Below are 19,474 nucleotides of genomic sequence, written 5' to 3' on the forward strand. Positions count from 1 at the left end.
CTGGGATCGAGTCCCAAATCGGGCTCCATGCTTGGCAGGGTGCCTGCTTCTCCCTCTGCCTCTGCCTGCCATTCTGTCTGCCTGTGCTTGGTCTCGCTTCTCTCTCTATGACAAATAAATAAATAAATAAAATATTTAAAAAAAATGAACTGTATATGTATCTTGTGATCAGATATTTTAGGGTGAAAATGTTGACTTTTTTCTCTTGATATTTAACAGTATAAACAAATATGTTTTCAAAAAATTAATAGAACTTAATCAAGATTTATTGTCTATCATTTTAATTCCTAGCTAAAACTTTTGTTTATTTTACAAGTTGATTGAATTCTTTCTTGACGTAGGATTTTGTTTCTTTAATAAAGATGATACTATATTTTTTAAAAAACCTAATACACGGTTATTAGGAAATAGGTGAAAGTTCAAAAGATACAAACTTCCAGTTATGAGATATATAAATGACTGGGATGTGATGCACAGTACAATGACGGTAGTTAGCATCTTTCAAACATACGATTCAGTATTAAGAAAGTGGATCTTAAAATTCTCATCACAAGAAAAACATGTGGTATGTGTGGTGATGGGCTTTAACTAAATTTATTATAGTAATCATTTAGCAACATATACATATGCCAAATCACTATTCTATACAGCTAAATGAATACAGTGACCTCTCAGAGACGTGCTATAGGGGATGAGTAATACAGTAGCACCTGTCTGCAGCTTCATCCCTAGTATGAAAGACAACAACAAATGGACAAAGAGACTTTGTTGTTGGAGATACTCGTGTGTTTATAGAACTAAAAGGATATGTGATTTAGAATCGGAAGGCCTGGGAACGAGTCAGCTTCTGCCACTCAGTTATATGATATAATCTTGGAAAATCATTTAACCTTCTTGAGCTTTGTTTCCTTTTGGATAAAATAAACATAAGAATAACACATCACAGACCTTTTTGAGAACCAACTATAGTGAGCCTACCAAGAAAGCACTTTTTACACAGGAATACAAATGCAGATCATTTGTCTCATTGTTAAGGTAATTTGTTTTCCATTGTACATCTTGGTAGAAAAATCAGCGTGATATTCTATGAATCTTTTGGAGCGTAACAATAATAATCTATAATGGGGAAAAAGTGAATATTGACTATCTAATGAGAGCATCCAGTCCTTTAACAGATAGTCCCTTTATTTCTACTGTGTGCCAAGTACAATGGCAGATCCTGAGGATACAGAGATAAAAGACTGTTGCCTTTTCTCAAAGAGCTTATAGTCTGTTGGCTAAGAGAAAGAAGGAGACACACTCCTCTTCTAGATTGTTACAGTTTCTGATGGAGCACATGAAATAGACATAATAATAAAATAATAGACATAATTTAGAAGTCCGTCCTAGAGACTGATTCAAGGTGAATATTTGAGAGCTACGAGAAAGAGAGGTGTGAACCAAGACCCCGAAATCAAGATAAAACACACGAAATTCTTCAAACGAAAAATAACTGAACAAGACCGTGAAGTAAGCTAATTTAAGGCAACTTGAGATGAGGCTTAAAGGGTAGAAGGAATTGAGATCCTGAAGGCTTCTGCATTCTCTGCTGAGTGATTTCTGAAAAAGAGGTAAGACTATCGAAAGGAGGAGTGATGTGATTATATTTTCAGAAAAACACACTCTAAATCAAAGGCATACAGATTGCAAAAGGAGAAATAAAACTGGCATGATTGTCTACATAGAAAACCCAAGAACTAACAAGGAGGTTCAACAAAATTGCAGGTACATGATCAACATACAAAACCGAATTTGGGGTTCCATATGGAAACCAAGATTTTAAAAAACGCACAATACTATTTATTTATAATTCCTCCAAAGAAACTGAAATAGTTAGTATATACCTAATAAAATGTATATGGGATTTGTATCCTGAAAATTGCAAAAAGCTGATGAAAGAAAAGGAGCTAAATAAATGGAGAGATGTATAGTGATCATGGATTGAAAGAATCAGCATAGGAAACATGTCTATTCCCCCATATTAATTTATAGGTATAATGCAGTGTTTATTTAAATCCTACAAGATTTTTTGTAGACAGGGGTATGTTTACTCTAAAATGTATATAGAGGGGTACCTGGGTGACTTAGTGGGTTGAGCATCAAACTCTTGATCTCAGCTCTGGTCTTGATCTCAGGGTTGTGAATTCAAGCCTCATGTTGGGCTCCACACTGGGTGTGGAGTCTACTTAAATAAATAAATAAAATAAAATGTATTTGGAAAGGCAAGGGCCTAGAAAAACTTAGTTTTGAAAAAGAATAATAAAGTGGAAGGAACAATCATAGTTGATGTTAAGCATTACTAGATAGCCTCAGTAATCAAGAAAGTATGGTTTTAGTGAGGAGATAGACAATATCACTGGAACAAAAAATAACCTAAAAATAAACTGCCAAAATATACCCAACTAATTTTTTTAAAAGATTTTATTTGTTTATTTGAGAGAGAGAGAGAGAGAGCGAGCATGAGAAGGGGAAGGTTTGGAGGGAGAAGCAGACTCCCTGCCGAGCAGGGAGCCCGACGCAGGACTCGATACTGGGACTCCAGGATCATGACCTGGGCCAGAGGCAGACACCTAACTGAGTAAGCCACCCAGGTGCCCCTTACCCAGATAATTTTTGACAAGGATGCAAAAGTAATTCAATATAGGAAGGATAAGATTTTCAACAAATAGGCCAAAAAAATAATATGGGCCTTTGACCTAAACCTCATTACCTTATACAAAAATTAACTCAAAATAGATCGTAGACTTATGTTTAACATGTAAAACTATAACATATTTAGGGAAAAAAAGACAACAACAACAGGGAAAATCTTTGGGACAAAGGACTAGGCAGAGTTAGATTTGACACCAACACCACGATCCATATAAGGAAGAATTGACAATTTGGATCTCATCAGAATTAAAAACTCCTGCTTTGCAAAAAGTCCTGTGTGGAGTATGAAAAGACAAGTTACAAACTTGGAAAAATATTTGCAAGGGACATATATGACAAAGGGCCATTATTTAGAATACATTAAAAGTTTTCAAAAGTCAACAATAAAAAGCAAACAAGTCAATTAAGAACTGAGCAGATAGGAACATGCATTTTGCCAAAGAATATACAGATGGTAAATATGTGCATAAAGACATATTCAACAAAATTAGCCATTAGGTAAATGCAAATTAAAACCACAATGAGATGTCACAACACACTATCAGAAAGGCTAAAACAAAAAGTGGTGATAATGCCAAATGTCGGCAAGGATGCTGAGAAACCAGCTAACTTAGAGTTTACCAGTAGGATATACAGCCATTCTGGAAAAGATTATTGAAGCTTCTCACAAAACTAGACATACACTTGTCATAAACCTAGGAGTTATGCTCTTGGGTAGTTATCTCAAAGAAGTGAAAATTGATGTTCACACAGTAACCTGTACATGAATGTTCATAGCAGCTTTATTCATAAAAGCCCCAAACTGGAACCTCTCCAAATCTCCTTCAGTGAGAGAATGCATAATCAAAGTGTGGTACTAGTCAGCAATAAAAAGAAATGAACCGTTGCTACATTCAACAATGTGGCTACATCTCAACTAATTCTACTGAGTAAAATAAGACAAATTGAAAAGTTTATTCTGCATGAATCCTTCTATATAATATTTGTGAATTGATAAACTATCAAGAAGAACAGATTAGTAGTTGGCAAGGGATAGGGAAGGAAGGAGGAAGGGAGCTGACTATAAAAGGGGATCCTCATCGTGGAAATCTTTTATTTAGATGCTTACTGTGATGGTAGTCACATAAATATATACGTGTGAGAAAATTATATAACATGCAAAAATTAGTGTATGTAAAACAGGTTAAATGTGACTAAGGTCAGTGGATTGCACCAATATGTCAATTTTCTGGTTGCAATATTGTACCGTAATATGCAAAATGTTAACTTTGGGGGAGCTAGGTGATTGGTGTAAGGAATCTCTTCTTTCTCACAACTGCATGTGAACCTATAATTATCTCAAAATAGTTTTTAAAAATCACTGTAGGTACAGTATAAGGATAGATGGGTAATGAGGGTAGAATACACAAGCTTATTGGAGCATTAGATGAGTGTGTTTTTTTGAGGGGATTGTACAGGGAAGTGGTAAAGAACAGGACAGTGTCTGTGGAATGACCATGAGGTTTCTACCTTGGGCTTTATTCATCAGGAGAGAAAACGGAGTAGAGGACAAGAGAGGTGATGAATTCAATTTTGATCTTGCTGAGTTTATTTTCCATCAACCAAGCAGAGTATGTAAAATGGGAGTACAAGAAGGAAGCACAGGAATCCCTGGGCAAGAGAAGCATAGAGACTGAGAATGTTCTGCTGAATTTTGCATACATAGCCTCCATATAGCATTTCATTGAAATATCAGAGTCACTGCTATATCACAAGGGGACTCTTGAACTCAGATGTGAGAGTAAACACAGAAGTACCTGTGGGAATTTCAAATACAGGGTTGATAAAATAGTCTGCATTTCCATTAGGCATCGAAAGTAAAAAGGAATTGATATTGAGTACAATTTGTGTGTACTAAATTCTACACTGGCATTCAGGAGAATTATCCTGTTTAATCCTCACAATAGGCTTAAAAAGTTAAGCTTTATTATCTGCAACTTCTAAACAAAAGTTAAGTAATTTGCCAGATGAAACAAAGCCTGAGTTATTTTTTGGACTAGAATTTGAATCTAGATGGGTTTAGCTTTTAAGCCCACATTCTTTCTGTTGCATCAAGAACCTTGTAGAGATTGGGGGAGAACAGACCTCAAAGTCTTAAGAATTATGGATTTTCTATTCTTGCTTACTTAAGGGTTTTGTAGAGTTAAACATCTATGTTTATATTTGTTAGTGTTCAGCGTCCTGCTGGGAAGTTTTAAAAGCTCTCTTAAGGTTGCCTGCCCTCGTCTTTATGGGAGGTCATGCCAATTTGGCATCGATTGAATATTCATGGCTCTCCATTCTCTGGAGACTCCTGTTATGTTGGCACCTTATTTTCTGGATTAGGAAGGGGTTAATTTTCTTACGGTAATTTTTAAGTAGTCCCTTCTTTATTTTTCACTTAATATTCCTTTTCATGTATGCAGGCCATATAGACTTGTTAACAAGCATCTTTCACCGCGACTCATCCAAACAGATAAAACAGCAGGTGTTTTCAGTTCTGTGTTTCCAAACTTTCATGGTGCATTAGCTCTGACTTCATTAGCTACTAACATAGGATTCCCTAAACTACTCCAGTAAACAAGTAAACAAAAAATGCCTTCCCATCTCTACAAAAAGTCCTTGCATATTAGAAAGTTTGTTTTTCTCTTTCTCTGGCGAGTTTCTGTAGACTCTATTTTTTGTTAGTGTCCTTTTTTTTTGAGGTATTCCATTTCAGATTTTTAAGGTTAACACATCCTGCCTAAGATCTCTAGGGCTTTAGAGTCAATTCAAGACTCTTCATCACAGTCCAACTACTTTTCAAACTAAAAACAAAATAAGCCTTGAAAAGATAACTTTTAGGTAAAAACTAGACCCCCCCCCCTTAATATAGGTGAAGTGTCACTATTTCTAAAGACCTTTATCATCACTATTATTCAGTAATCGAAATTTAATTTTCAAATTAAATTTCAAATTAAATTTCAAAATAAATTTGAGTAGTGTATCTCACATAAATACCAAAAAGGTATGTTTGGTATTTGGAGAGGGGGAATTGAGGATATTTGCTGTGATCCGATTTTCCATTGGGTCACCTCATTTTGATCCTTCACCTTTCCAAAGCATCCAAACCTTAGGTGTAAATTTAACTTCTCTCCATTCACGCCATCTAGTGGTTACAAGTGGTATAGGTTTGATTTTAAGGACGATTCCTAATGCCTGGGGGTGTAGGGAGGGCTGGGGTGAGGAGGCGGGGTACACGAAAAACAAAACGGTTGGCCGCGACAATCTCCTAGTCTCTTACCCCATCACTCACCCCCCACACGGACCCCTTTAACTACTTTAACCATTTTAGAGATGCGCAGAGATGCGCAGAGCAAAGGAAGGGGACGCACACTCATAAGACACTCACGCCCCTTGACGCTGACATTTGGAAAGGGGTTCTAAATCCTTCCTGTCATTCTCAAAGGACGAGAAAAGGAGTTGTGGCAAGACCTAGACCGAGGGGGACTATCTGACTTTTCGGCAAGTTGGATAGATGACATATTAGCTCCTACAACGTTCACATCTGGTTTGAACAAATAGAAAGAGGGAAAAGCACTTAAAAATTCCGCCGCGGGGCTCTGCAGGTCTTGCTACCCAGTAGCCTCCAGAAGACAACCAATTCCTGCGCGTTCCGCTCCGCTCACCCTCCTTCCCAGCTTCTCTTTCTCTCTTTTTTTTTTTTTTTTTTTTTTTTTTTTTTTTTTTTTTCTTTTCCCACGCTCGCCTTGAACCGGGTCCCAGGGAGGCAGAAGCACGGCACCGGTCCCCTTCCTCCTCTCCTCCACCGAACCACCGCAGCCGAGCGCGTGAAGCTTCCCTTTGTTCCTCCAGGCTGCTCTCCTCCCCGGCAGATCCACCTGGATGCTCTCCCTTGGTGACATTTTGCGCCGGGGCTGGTGGGTGGCTGGGGTGGAGCGAGAGGAGCCCGAGGGGGCGGGGGCGGAGAAAGGTCAAGCCGAGGGAAAGGCAGGAGACGCCTTTCATAACCTGCGTGGCGGGGCGTGCGCGTGGTTATTTATTTATTTTCTCCTTATTTATTGATCGCACGAGCAGAACGGCGCGGGGAGCCGGGGGAGATGCAGGACCACCCACTGGCGGGGAAGCAGCCAGCCGCCCTCCCGCGCCCCCGCGCTGCCGAGCGCCTCCTGCCTCTGCGCTCAGGCGATTGCCTGCGACGGCCCCGGCCCCGGCCCGGGCTCCGGCTCCCGCCCCGGCCCCGCCACGCCACCGCCGCCGCCAGCCCGGCCGCCCCGCAGCCCCGCAGCCCCACAGCCCCGCACCGCCCGGCTCGGGCCCCGGTGACAGCGGCGGCGCAGTAAGTTGGCAGGAGCCAGTCCCCTCCGTTCTCGCCTCCTCCGCACCTTTTGAACTTGTTGCTGCTGCTCGGCTCGCCTGCGCCTGGCTTTTGGAAGGTGAAAAGGAGGAGGGAAGCACAGAGGGATGGGGGAAGGGGAAGAAGAGCTCGCTTGAGCTTTATTTATGCTCTCTGGGCGCATCGGATTCGGCTGCTCGGGAGCTGCTTTCTCTGCTTTTCCCTTTCCGGGTGCACCGCGAGGAGAAAGTCTCTATGCAACTCAGCCCCGGCGCGCACTTTGCCAGGTATGTACCGCGAGCGAGGCGCGTTCTGCGCGGAGGCAGATGCTGCTGCTGCCGCCGCGGCGGCGGCGGCTGCCAGCTCCCGTGTTCTGTAACTGTCACACTGCACCTGAGCTGAACTTGAAAAGAGAGTGAAGGGGCGATTGGGCAAACGCTTTTGGCAGACACAAGGGGTGCTTGCAGACGTGGGGGAGGAGGCTCTGTATTAACGCCCCCCACCGTGCCCACCGCACAGCACCTCCATCTCTGCAAATACGGCCCAAGGAGTGGAGGTGGCGACCGGACTCCCAAAGAGACGTGGGGCAGCGGCTGTGACCGCATCTCGGAAGCTGCAACAACAGGTCGCCTTTCTGAGACTCCGTTGGCGGGAAGGGCCACTTGGAAAGGGAAGGTTTGAAAAGAGCTAAAAGGGAAGGTGGAGGGATTGTCTAATTCACCAAAAGAATACCACTGAGTGACTGCCCTTCGTTTTCTCTATCCTACACAACGCATACTGACCCCACATTATCCGGACTGTGTCAGGGAAAAAACCAGACACCTGTTTGAAAAAATTGCTGCGTCTAAAGTCAGCTGTATACTTATTTGTGCCAGGAGTGGCCTGGTTCACCTGCTGGAAGAGGTCTGGTTAGAGTCTGCTGGGCGTGATTGTTAGGACATTGTTTTTTTTTTTTTTTTTTTCTTACTACTCCAAATTCCTGTGTTTGAGGGAAACTTGCCCTTCTGAGAACTGTGACTTCACCAGGAGCTCTACCGTGGAATAGGAGTGATACTTCCGGACCACATTTCTCAGTGGTATTTTGTTCGACGGGCGGAAGTGAGTGATTGTGGCTACTTTGCCCCATCGTAGAGGCCTGGTTGCCCTTCTTGCCTCCACTTCAAGGAACCATGGCGGCGGGCGTAGCAGCGTGGCTGCCCTTTGCCAGGGCGGCAGCCATTGGGTGGATGCCTGTGGCCTCGGGGCCCATGCCAGCTCCCCCAAGGCAGGAGAGAAAAAGGACTCAAGATGCTCTGATTGTGCTCAACGTGAGTGGCACCCGTTTCCAGACATGGCAGGACACCCTGGAACGCTATCCAGACACTCTGCTGGGCAGTTCTGAGAGGGACTTTTTCTACCACCCGGAGACTCAGCAGTATTTTTTTGACCGTGACCCAGACATCTTCCGCCACATTTTGAATTTCTACCGCACCGGGAAGCTCCACTATCCTCGCCACGAGTGCATCTCTGCTTATGATGAAGAATTGGCCTTCTTCGGCCTCATCCCAGAGATTATTGGCGACTGCTGTTACGAGGAGTACAAGGACCGCAGGCGAGAGAACGCGGAGCGGCTACAGGACGACGCCGACACGGACAACACCGGGGAGAGCGCGCTGCCCACCATGACTGCTCGGCAGAGGGTCTGGCGGGCGTTCGAGAACCCCCACACCAGCACCATGGCCCTGGTGTTCTACTACGTTACAGGGTTCTTCATTGCCGTCTCAGTCATCGCAAATGTGGTAGAGACCGTGCCATGCGGGTCTAGCCCGGGGCACATTAAAGAACTGCCTTGCGGGGAGCGCTACGCGGTGGCCTTCTTTTGCTTGGATACAGCCTGTGTCATGATCTTCACCGTTGAGTACTTGCTTCGCCTGGCTGCAGCGCCTAGTCGTTACCGTTTCGTGCGCAGCGTCATGAGTATCATCGACGTGGTGGCCATCCTGCCTTATTACATTGGGCTGGTGATGACAGACAATGAGGATGTCAGCGGAGCCTTTGTCACGCTCCGGGTCTTCCGGGTCTTCCGGATCTTTAAGTTCTCCCGCCACTCTCAAGGCCTACGTATCCTGGGGTACACGCTGAAGAGTTGTGCCTCAGAACTGGGCTTCTTGCTCTTCTCGCTCACCATGGCTATCATCATTTTTGCTACGGTCATGTTCTACGCAGAGAAGGGGTCTTCAGCCAGCAAGTTCACCAGCATCCCTGCTGCCTTCTGGTATACCATCGTCACCATGACTACACTGGGGTAAGTGCCATCCAGGATGGAATGGGATGGAGGTTGAAGGTATGGGAGGTGACTGTGAGTGGACTCAGTAAGGTTACATAATTCGGGGGAAATAGCTCTTCTCTTTTCGAAAGGGGTTTAGGAAAGCATTCTCTAAGTGGTTTTGAGGAACTCTCTATGAAATGGGTATGGTACAGCGACTGAAGTGTTTAGGGGATTTGCTGGCAACTGTTGAGTTTTGGTGCCTGAGAGTGATAAATATACAAAGAAATTTAAAAATTCCTGCATATGGGAAATATAATATTTTTTATATATATATATATATATACCAATACATGAAGATATGATAATGAACAACACAAAATTGGCACCCACATAAAGGTATGAATATGCACAATATATACTGAAATGCCTAGAAAGTGTTCCAGTGTATTCAAATGAAAAGTTTTCATGTATATTTGAAGTATTATTTTCATGTAAATAGATACTTTTGGCATTCATTTTTCCTCCAAGAACCATAATTCTTATTTTATAACATTATAAAACACAGATTATAGATATCATTATCCAAGAATTTTATAATATATATGTACATATTCATATACATGTATTTTCATTTTGGCTGATAGATTATACAGTTTTTGAATATTAGGGCTGAAACTGATCAACTCTACTAAATGAAGTAGAATATTTGCAGCATATTTAAGACTAGAGGTTCATAGTTTCAAAATAAGAAGTCAATGACTATTACTCACAGCTTTTTCATTTTAGAAACTACAGATCCCATCAGGCAATGGGCCTATGACCATTAAATACACGTAGAAGATAGAGCAGTATCTGGTGAGATTGATGGTCACCAGGGGCCAATTGTATAATAGAATTTTGTGCATTCTGATTTCTTTCTATAATTCTTCTGTGTATTCTTTTATTTGGGGGTAATGGTGTTTTGCAACCAAAGGGACATATTTCAAATTAATGCTTTTTCAAAAAATTAATATGAAGCTAGAATTAAGATTTTTTTTAAGTTGGTAGAAAAAAGGGAAAGTGAAATGATTAGTGTTAGTTAAACTGCAGAAAAGTAGCACAATTTATATATTACAGGATCTAATAAAATAAAATAGTTAGAGCCTTTTAGTTTTATGAGTTCTTAGGTAAGCCAAGTAGTGATGTTAGTGCCCTTTCTTCAGCTTTTTGCTGCTTTCCTTGCATAGTTAATCAGTTCAGTAAGGGTTTGGTAATGGCTGTAGGAAGAAGTTATTCCCAAAGCTGCTTTTTAAAGTTGTTTCTGGCTAATTTAATTGTCTTCTTTAAATGACAATGTGGTTAAAGTCAACTTAATTGTATTAGCCATATTGCATTGAACAGAATTTCTCATATTGTCATATGGCCAACTAATGGAATATTTCATATGTGAAGAATTTTTGACTAAGTTAATTAAATTGTGCCAAACAAAAGCTAAACACTGCCTGTGATTTTGATTTAGTCTCATGTATTTTTTTAAGACCTACTGGTGCATTAAAAAAAATGAATTAGTGAAAATTCGTATCCTACTGCTTGTATGTCCTTCTTATCCTGTTGGTAGTTTTGTGACAAATTTTGAAGGTGTAGTATAGGTGTTTTTTTGAAGGTGTAGTATAGATGCTTTTTTCTTACCAAAGAGAATTTTATATGTGTGTGTGGTTTCGAGTCTTGTAGTCTTCTTGTCGTATGAAATCTTTGTTAGGGACAATTGGGTAGTGCAAATCACTATCAGGACTTCAGATCAGAAATACTTATGAATAAAAAGAGAATTCTGCTTTAAGAGGAATTAAAGAAACATTAAAAGGAAATACATATGTTTTTAAATTTGGTGTCTATGCTGGTGTTCTTTGTGAAGTATTAGAGGATCATTTTGATTAAATTTTATTAAGTTAATCATTTAATACCATATACTGTGTATATGAGTATCAGTATTAAAATGAATGTTGTTGAGATGCTAACTTCATCTGGCCAGAAGTTCTATTCTAGACAAGAGACACTACTATTATTTTAAAGTTTGTTTCCTGAAATGACTTTAATTTTTTAATTTTATTTTAAAATTTATTTTTGCTTTTAGGAAGAAAAAAAAGTGTTAGCTATCAATGATTTTTTTTTTTACTTTATAAATAAAATAAGCATCTACCTTTTGAAATGATTTAAGAAACTAAATCATAATGCCCCAGTCAAATCTATGAAATGGATTTAGTTCATGTGTTCTTATATAAGTAGATTAGAAGAATTAAGTACATACACTTTCTCAAAACTTGGAAGCAAAATGCGAGTTACTTTTAAGACTTAAATTTCATTGAAGCTGAAAATTTTAATTTTGGGGAAATTAAGCTAATTAATGATCTGATGGACTAGAGCAGTCATACTTTTAAGATGTAGAAATGTTGATGCAGTCAAAATGCAATCCATTTATTGATAAATATATATGAACATTTAAGAAAGTATATGCTTTATAATACAGCGAAATTTCTTAGAAAGACATCTTCAGTTCCTCATTAAAATATAGTTATAATGTATTTTATTTTCCTAGAGAAACAGATTTCTGTTTTAAAGATCCTGCCTTGTTGGTATCTTTGGTTGCATTGTGACTCACAGCTTTATTTAAGAACAGAAAACATTCAACAAAAGCCATTGCCTGAATTTATTTTTCACTGTAGTTTTAAACTTATAAGCTAAAGTGTCAGATCTAAACTTTCTGGAAAATATGCAGTAGTTTGAATTAATATCGAGCTGTTTCTGCTAGATGACCAAAGATTTCCCATTACCCTTTCTAAGCCTTTTTACTTGGCTATTATTTTTAATAAGAGCTAATATTAATCCATGAATGATAATAGAAGTGAAAATGGAATCCTAAACAGTGGTTATCAAAAATCTAGCTCATGCAAACATCATCTACATGAGAAGAAAAGATGAGAGCTTTGTAATCCAGGACTGGCAGAATTATCTACCTCTCAGGTCCTTTTAAACAATGTTCAGTTGGGTTTTGGTCTGAAGAAAAGACCAGGTCTGTCTTAGAACTATTGTGTACTCATCTCATCATCTTTGTGCTCCTTGAAATCTCAAGCATATCATTAACTTAACCATGCTTGTTATATAACTAATTATTTAATTTGCCAGTAAAACTAATGCTTTGAAGTGTAATTTTAAGCCTACCCATTTCCTGTTAAACCTTAGAAGTCCAATTTAAAAAAAAAAAAAATCAGTGAAAGAAAGAATATCAGAAAGATTTTTAGAAGTGTTTAGACTGAGTAGCCATATATATCTGCCCTTCCATTTTATCTTTTCTTTCCCTGCATATCTATTCACCTTCACTGGCCCTCAGTACCCTTTTACTCCCCCACCTCCCTCCTTTCCATAATGTGAACTCTAATTGCTTCCTTAAACAGCCTTGGAAGGAAAAGAACCTGGAACTCCTTGTTTGTCCTAATGACCTTTGGCAAATAGCATCCAGTTGTTATTTTTCATTCGAGTGGTAGTACTCAAATGGTGCCAGATTTAGGAAATTTTCCAATGTTTGTCAATAATCCAAAGTGACTTTGCAAAAAATATTTGGTAAATTTACCATTTACCTCAGGTTCATGACTTGTGAGTAAGAAGCAGTACCAGGTGGCACGTTAAATAATTTGAGGAGCTTAGATGCTAGACAACATCTGCATTTTGGGCATGATTACTAACCATTTAGACCCTTGTTTTAAAAACAGAGGTTGTGTTACCCATCCCATAAAACTTAAGAACTTGAGAAGTGTAATTTCTGTGGTCCACCACTTCTTTAATTTTGAAACAGAGTTGTTTTTATCAAAGTTTTCAGTATGGGAAAGAAAGCCACTACGTGGCATTTCTGTAAAGTTTATGTTTAAAACGCAACTTTATGGGGTGCCTGGGTGGCTCCTTTGGTTAAGCAGCTGCCTTGCCTCTGGTCATGATTCCAGGGTCCTGGGATTGAGCCCCATGTAGGGCTTCCCACTCAGGAGAAAGCCTGCTTCTCCCTCTACCTCTGCCCGCTACTCCCTCTGCTGTGCTCTTTCTCTCTGTCAAATAAAGAAAATCTTTTAAAAATATAAAATAAAATACTACTTTATGATTTTAACTACAAAAATTATGTTCTGATTTCTAAACAAATCTAGGAAAAAAGAAGTTCATCTATGGTATACTATCATCAGAAACAAATACAGTAGAATTACTTCTGCACTCTCAGAAAACTCAGTGTAGTTGTCCATTTATAAGACTCTACAAAACTATCTCTATAATATTTCAATTTTAATAGTTTTGATAAATTGCTATTTTAAGAAATAAAAACACAAAATAGTTTTTCATTTCAGTTTTCCTAACAATGTATCCACATCAATGTGTCCTCTTTTTAGAGTGGCTTGATTGGAGAACGATTATATATAAAAATATGTCGTGTATATGTCACGTATGTTTTATGTAATGCAGATATGTTATATATCTCTCATATAACATAAATATATTAAATATGTTACATGTTATTTATCTTTTAATATATATGTATTATATAACACATATGTTGTTAAATATATATTCTTAAAAAGAATGAACTCTTAAATATTTTCCTGCCATCAGTCACTATTCTGACTGCATAGCTTTGGGGAATGTTGGGAGTAAGCTTGCAGAATCATTTACATAGAAACTTTTGGTTTACCCAGTTATTAGTCAAAATGAGTAGAATTACTTTCCCTTGCATCAGCATCTGCATGTAAATATTGCTAGCATGTTAATCAAATACATCTTTACACAGTGGAAAGTACCAAATTTATCTTTCAGATGAGGAGCCATGCTGTTGGTAAAAACCACTTTTATTTTTGCATACTATGTTCATTGTGTGTGTGTGTGTGTGTGTGTGTGTGTGTGTGTGTGTGTTTAAGGGAGAGTGCACACCATACAATGGGGCAGGGAGGGGCAGAGGAGAGGGAAGTGAGAATCTCAAGCAGGCTCCATGCCCAGGTCAGAGCCCGACTAAAGGCTGGATCTCACCAGAAATCATGACCTGAGCAGGAATCAAGAGTCAGATGCTTAACTGACTGAGCCACCCAGGCTCCCCGCAGACTATGACATATATTTTTATAAAATTCTTTATAGAACATGTTCATTGTTGGGAGTCGAAAATGAACTTTTAAAGAAATGTAGAGAAATGTGATATGCATTACAGGTAACCAAATCTTAACTGTCTTTGTTTTGTTTTAGTCATCATTTGAATATAGGTAATATATGACATGACACACATACCTATTTTTAAATGTGTATATTTGCTTAGCATTTTCCTTTTTTTCTTTAAAATAAATATTTACTTGGTTGCCAAGAAGAGGTGTGTCATGTGTGACATAATAGTGATGTAATTAAACAGCAGCAGCATTTTTTTGTTTGTTTCATGTTTTTACTTATTTTTTTTTCTGAAGACCTTGAAATATTATTTGGGAGTGTATAATAATAACTAACTGGGGATTACTGCTGATACTACAGGTATAAGAAAGGAATCCGTTCTGTCTTTATTCTATTGACATAATGCATTTCTCTCCTAGTTCTGCTTTTTGGGACTCACACCACGTTTCTCAGTATCACTGCGGGCTCTGCATGTACTTATACAGTCCTGGGCTCTAGTCTCATGGTGCCCAGCTGACATAATAAAAGCATGTGCTCTTGTTCAGGGAACTCTTAGGCCATTCAGAAGCAAGCTTTGTTGTGGTAACTATTTTACCTGGCCTGATGAGGAAGAGAATAATTCTTTGACTCGAATGAACTAAAAAAGAGTTAGCCTGTGAGTTGTTAGAGTGATACAGTTTAACTTCTGTATCATTGAAAGAACAAGAATGTTGGAAAGAATATTCACCAAAAAGGAAATATTATTTATCCTTCAGAGCTATAGTGTGATTTTACTCTTTTTCCCCCTAGTATAAGACTCTTCATGTCTTATACTGTTTTCTAAGCACTTAATACATATATATAGTATATACTATATAGTTTTTTGTATATAGTATATACACATGTATATATTTATATATTGTTCATATTTATTTAAATATACATTAAGTATATATATATGTATATGTGTGTATGTATATGACCATTGCTATCTCATTGGCAATAGCTAGAATTGACAGTGTGGGATATAGTTTGGTATTAGAAAGAACCATAGGGGTGCAACACCATCTCTACATTTCTGTCCACACTGAGACTGTCCCTTGCTTTAGTGTAGATCCCATTGGAATGTAACCCTTTAGTTTCTTCCTTCTGAACCAGACTTCAACCATGATCTTCTCCACGAGGCCTTCTCAACCTCCCAGCCTCCATTATGTATAGTTAGGATTTTACTTGACATTCGTAAGTGCTATCTTATATATAACTTATGGTTTTACTCCTTGCCTTCCTAACTAGATTGAAAGGCTTTTGAAGTATGGGCCTATACCATTTGGGGACTTATTATCTACTAGCTCAGTGCCTAAATGCAGAAAAATCTGTATTAAAGCTTTGCAGACCATGGCGTGAGGTGATACCAGCCTGCATGCAGAGCTCCTTAGCTGTGAGCAGTCTCAACACTGGCAATACTTTACTAATCTAATCTTTCACTTCATTCAGTGTTAGGAAAAATTGGAATTTATTATTTGAGTATTTTGTCTTTGTACTACAAACTACTCTTTTTAGACTTGGGAGAGCTGTGAGACTCCACCATTCTTTGATCTGTAACTAATTTTCTTCAAAAGTTAGAATTAATGGCTGTCAATGGCTATTTCCTTAATCAGTTTTCTTCCTGGTGAGGGCTGGTAAATTGCAGATGCCTCTGGGAAGCATATGGGGATGACTTACAATGCAAACGAATCAGCGCAGAAATGTTCTGCCTTGTCTTTCAACCTCAGTTCCCCCAGTAAACATGAGCTGGCACTTTTTTCTCTTTCCAGGCCCACTCATTTATGCATAAAATGGAATTGTTTAAAAATAGTGCACTGTTGTCTATAAATGACACGTAAGATAAATGTAGTCTATCAGAAAGAAGTTCCTGCTTGAAGCGATTAAAAGGCAGGTATATAAAATGTAAACATACATGTAGATACATATCCTGGCATGGTGCAGTGCACTTTGCGTTGGGAATTTTGACATGTCTGTTATGTAAAGAAGATCTGAATTATAAAAAGTGTGGGGAGAATAGGGAGTGAATTACCAAGTTAATAAGGAGAAAGAATAACATTGAAAGAGTAGGATGACAGTTGAAATAATGTCAGATAGAATGGGAAGGTTTTGTTCTAAAAGTGAAAGGTCTTGTCTTTTTTGCTCTCATGTGGGCCTGATCTTCCGTTGTCCTCATTTTCTTCACTTTTAAGAATAACAATAATCATGCTTTTGGAAACCCACAGTTTTACCAGTAGCATATACCCCCAGCAACTCAAAATGTGACTCATAGAGTTCATTTCAATTTAACAGACTTTTGTTGATCACTTACTACCTGTCATTGACCACAGCAGTAAATGTAACTGCCAATTTCCTGACCTTAAGGACTATGTACTCTAGTGGCAGAGGTGGAAAGAAAACCATATAAATATATAATTCAAGGTAGCAGCTGGTGCTACCAACAAAATAAATGAGGTAAGACAAGATTGTTGGCCAACTGAAGGGATGAAGTGAGTTCTGTGACTATCTTGGTAAAGAGCTTTAGATGAGGAGGGAAAAGAAGTACAAAGACCCCAAGATTAAGAGGAGCCTTGGTGTACTCCACCTAAGGCCACTGTAATTAAAGCAAAGAAGGGGAGGGGCTTAGTAACATGCTATCTGAAAGCTAGAGGGGACAAGATGATGAGGGACGTTGTAGACCATAATAAAGACTTCTGGTTTAATTCAAGACATAATGGGGACACATTCAAGAATTATGAGCATAGTAAAGATAAAATATGATTTTTGTCTTTAAATGAGCACAAGTTCTGAGCATTTAACATTTCTTAAATGGTCATTTTAACATTAATTTCTTCACTGTGTATAAATCCTCATCCTTTGTTAGATTCTTCATTATACTTACCTTAACTTGAAATTTGTGTCTACTTATTCATGAGATTTTCCAGAAAAATGGAGTATTTTATAAGAATGCATGATTAAAGTATTCCCAACTGACAAAAATAAACCTAGTTCAAATGAGAAAATGAATTCTACATGTTAGCTGAAAAGACTGAAGTATTTCTCAACAAATATGGAGCTATCTGAGAAATGACTAAGGATTATTATTTATCTTGAATATAGATTTACAGACTTATAGTTGTCAATTCTAATGTTCATGTACAAGAATGTCATATATACTTTGGATTCTACTTAAAGAATTTTCATTCCTTTTTTTTCTTCCCCTCACTTTTCAGTAGGTACATGTATCCCTGGTCAGGTGTTTGGCTGTTTCTGTGAATCTGAAAGAAAAAAAGGGTTTACATGTCTTTAAAAATGCCGGAGGATATGTATTTTTAAACTCAAATTAAATTGGAACCATACATGTAGCAGATGTGTATTTGTGAAAACTTACAGAGGCATTGCTTTGGTAAGAATCATCATGCTGGAGAGTAAAACATAAACATGAATGGATAATTGGAGAGCACTTAGGTTTGGAAGAACAAGAATTGGATTAACAACATAAAAAAAAAAAAAAAAAGTTTGTGTGTGTGTCTCCCAGATGAGCAATTTGTGAAAATATTTCCTAACCCTAAGGAAGTCAGTGTGGCATCTCAATTTGGTGTTCAGTTCCCGTTAGAACCTCTGTCCTTTAGATAATTCTGCATCCTACCCAGTACTTCTATCTGGAGACTTGATTTCTGATAATATAAGCTAGGGTTCAGGAGGGTCATCATAAAGGAAAAAGTCCTGATATTCCCTGTCCTTTGCATGTGAAACAATCATGACAATTACATTCTGATAATTACTAGCCTGCCTTTGTTTTGAATGGGGAACTGGTTTCTTTTCATCTTGATGCAGAAATTGAAACTGTGTAACCCTATACCATGTTAATACATTTGGAAAAAGAAAATCCTTATGCATATTGCTTTAGATCGGACTATGGAACTTTAGTTTCTAGTTCTTACCAAATGTGGTGTTTGGGAATGAAAAGTAAACACATGTACTTGTAGTCTCCTTAACTTAGATCAGCCTAGTAATGCATATTGGACACTATTGGGTCAGGGGAAGAAAAAAGAAACCTATGGACTCTCACAAATGTTTGGTTTTCTGCTTTATTCTAAAGTTACTAAAATCATGGAATTTTGATTTGCTGGGATCGTTAGAAATTATCTTGTAGAAACTTCTGTTTATACTTGAAAAAACTAGGAAGCAAAATCACAAAGCTAGCTAGTGGAAGAATATCAGCTTGATTTCTGGGGGATCTTTTGAAATCTAATACTCAATTAAGTATGATTGAAATGAATGAAGTCTTTTTTTCTCCATATTTCTTTCTCTATTGTATAATCTATTTTCATCATTAAAGAAAATATTACAAACAAAGCAGAGCAATAAAACCAAGTACTATACATATATATAACTTTATAAATTTATATAGATAAAAAGTTATATATATGTGTGTGTGTATATATAATACATATATATATATATTCCCCCATTATACAATAAATTATACATATATAACTGAACTAGTAATGTAGGTAAACAAGTTCATGCAATAAGTCTCATCTTGTCATTTTTTCCTTGGTCATCTGCTATTTGTTAATCTTTTTGAAATTAAAGGCAATTATTAAATTGAAGTTTCAACTCTGAATTTTAGATGACTAATGTGATTTTGTTCATTTTAATATTGGTGATGTTAAAAGCAGGTCATGAAATCAGTGTCAAGTCATTTGTTTGACTTGCTTTGGTCTGAAAAATAGGAATTCAAATTTTAGAATATCAGATGCATTCATAAATTGCCCCAGAAAAATCATGTTATGTTTTCTTCATAAAGTGAAAAGACATGTTAGGGTTCAAATAAAAGAATATTTTAAAAAATATTTTTCAATTAAACACCATAACAATGAATATATGTTGAGAAGATCATCTCAAACTTGTTTATATAGTATAATTCCACTTTGAAAAACATATAAAAATAGTGTCTTAATCCCTGGAATTACTGAAGGGGAATTCCTTAATTCCCTTGAATTTTTTTAAAAAGT

At 38.0% G+C, this 19,474-nt stretch overlaps 1 protein-coding gene across 1 annotated transcript in view; it reads left to right on the forward strand.

The window, feature by feature from the left end:
• The first annotated feature begins 8,214 nt into the window (after positions 1 to 8,214).
• KCND2 (potassium voltage-gated channel subfamily D member 2) overlaps positions 8,215 to 19,474 on the forward strand; it is a 489,118-nt gene continuing 477,858 nt past the window's right edge. Inside the window, exon 1 of the mRNA XM_059171679.1 lies at positions 8,215 to 9,329. Within this exon, the coding sequence (XP_059027662.1) occupies positions 8,215 to 9,329 (1,115 nt within the window). The remainder of the gene's footprint in view (positions 9,330 to 19,474) is intronic.

This window comes from Mustela lutreola, chromosome 4 (assembly GCF_030435805.1).
Source record: "Mustela lutreola isolate mMusLut2 chromosome 4, mMusLut2.pri, whole genome shotgun sequence".
Lineage (NCBI taxonomy): Eukaryota > Metazoa > Chordata > Mammalia > Carnivora > Mustelidae > Mustela > Mustela lutreola.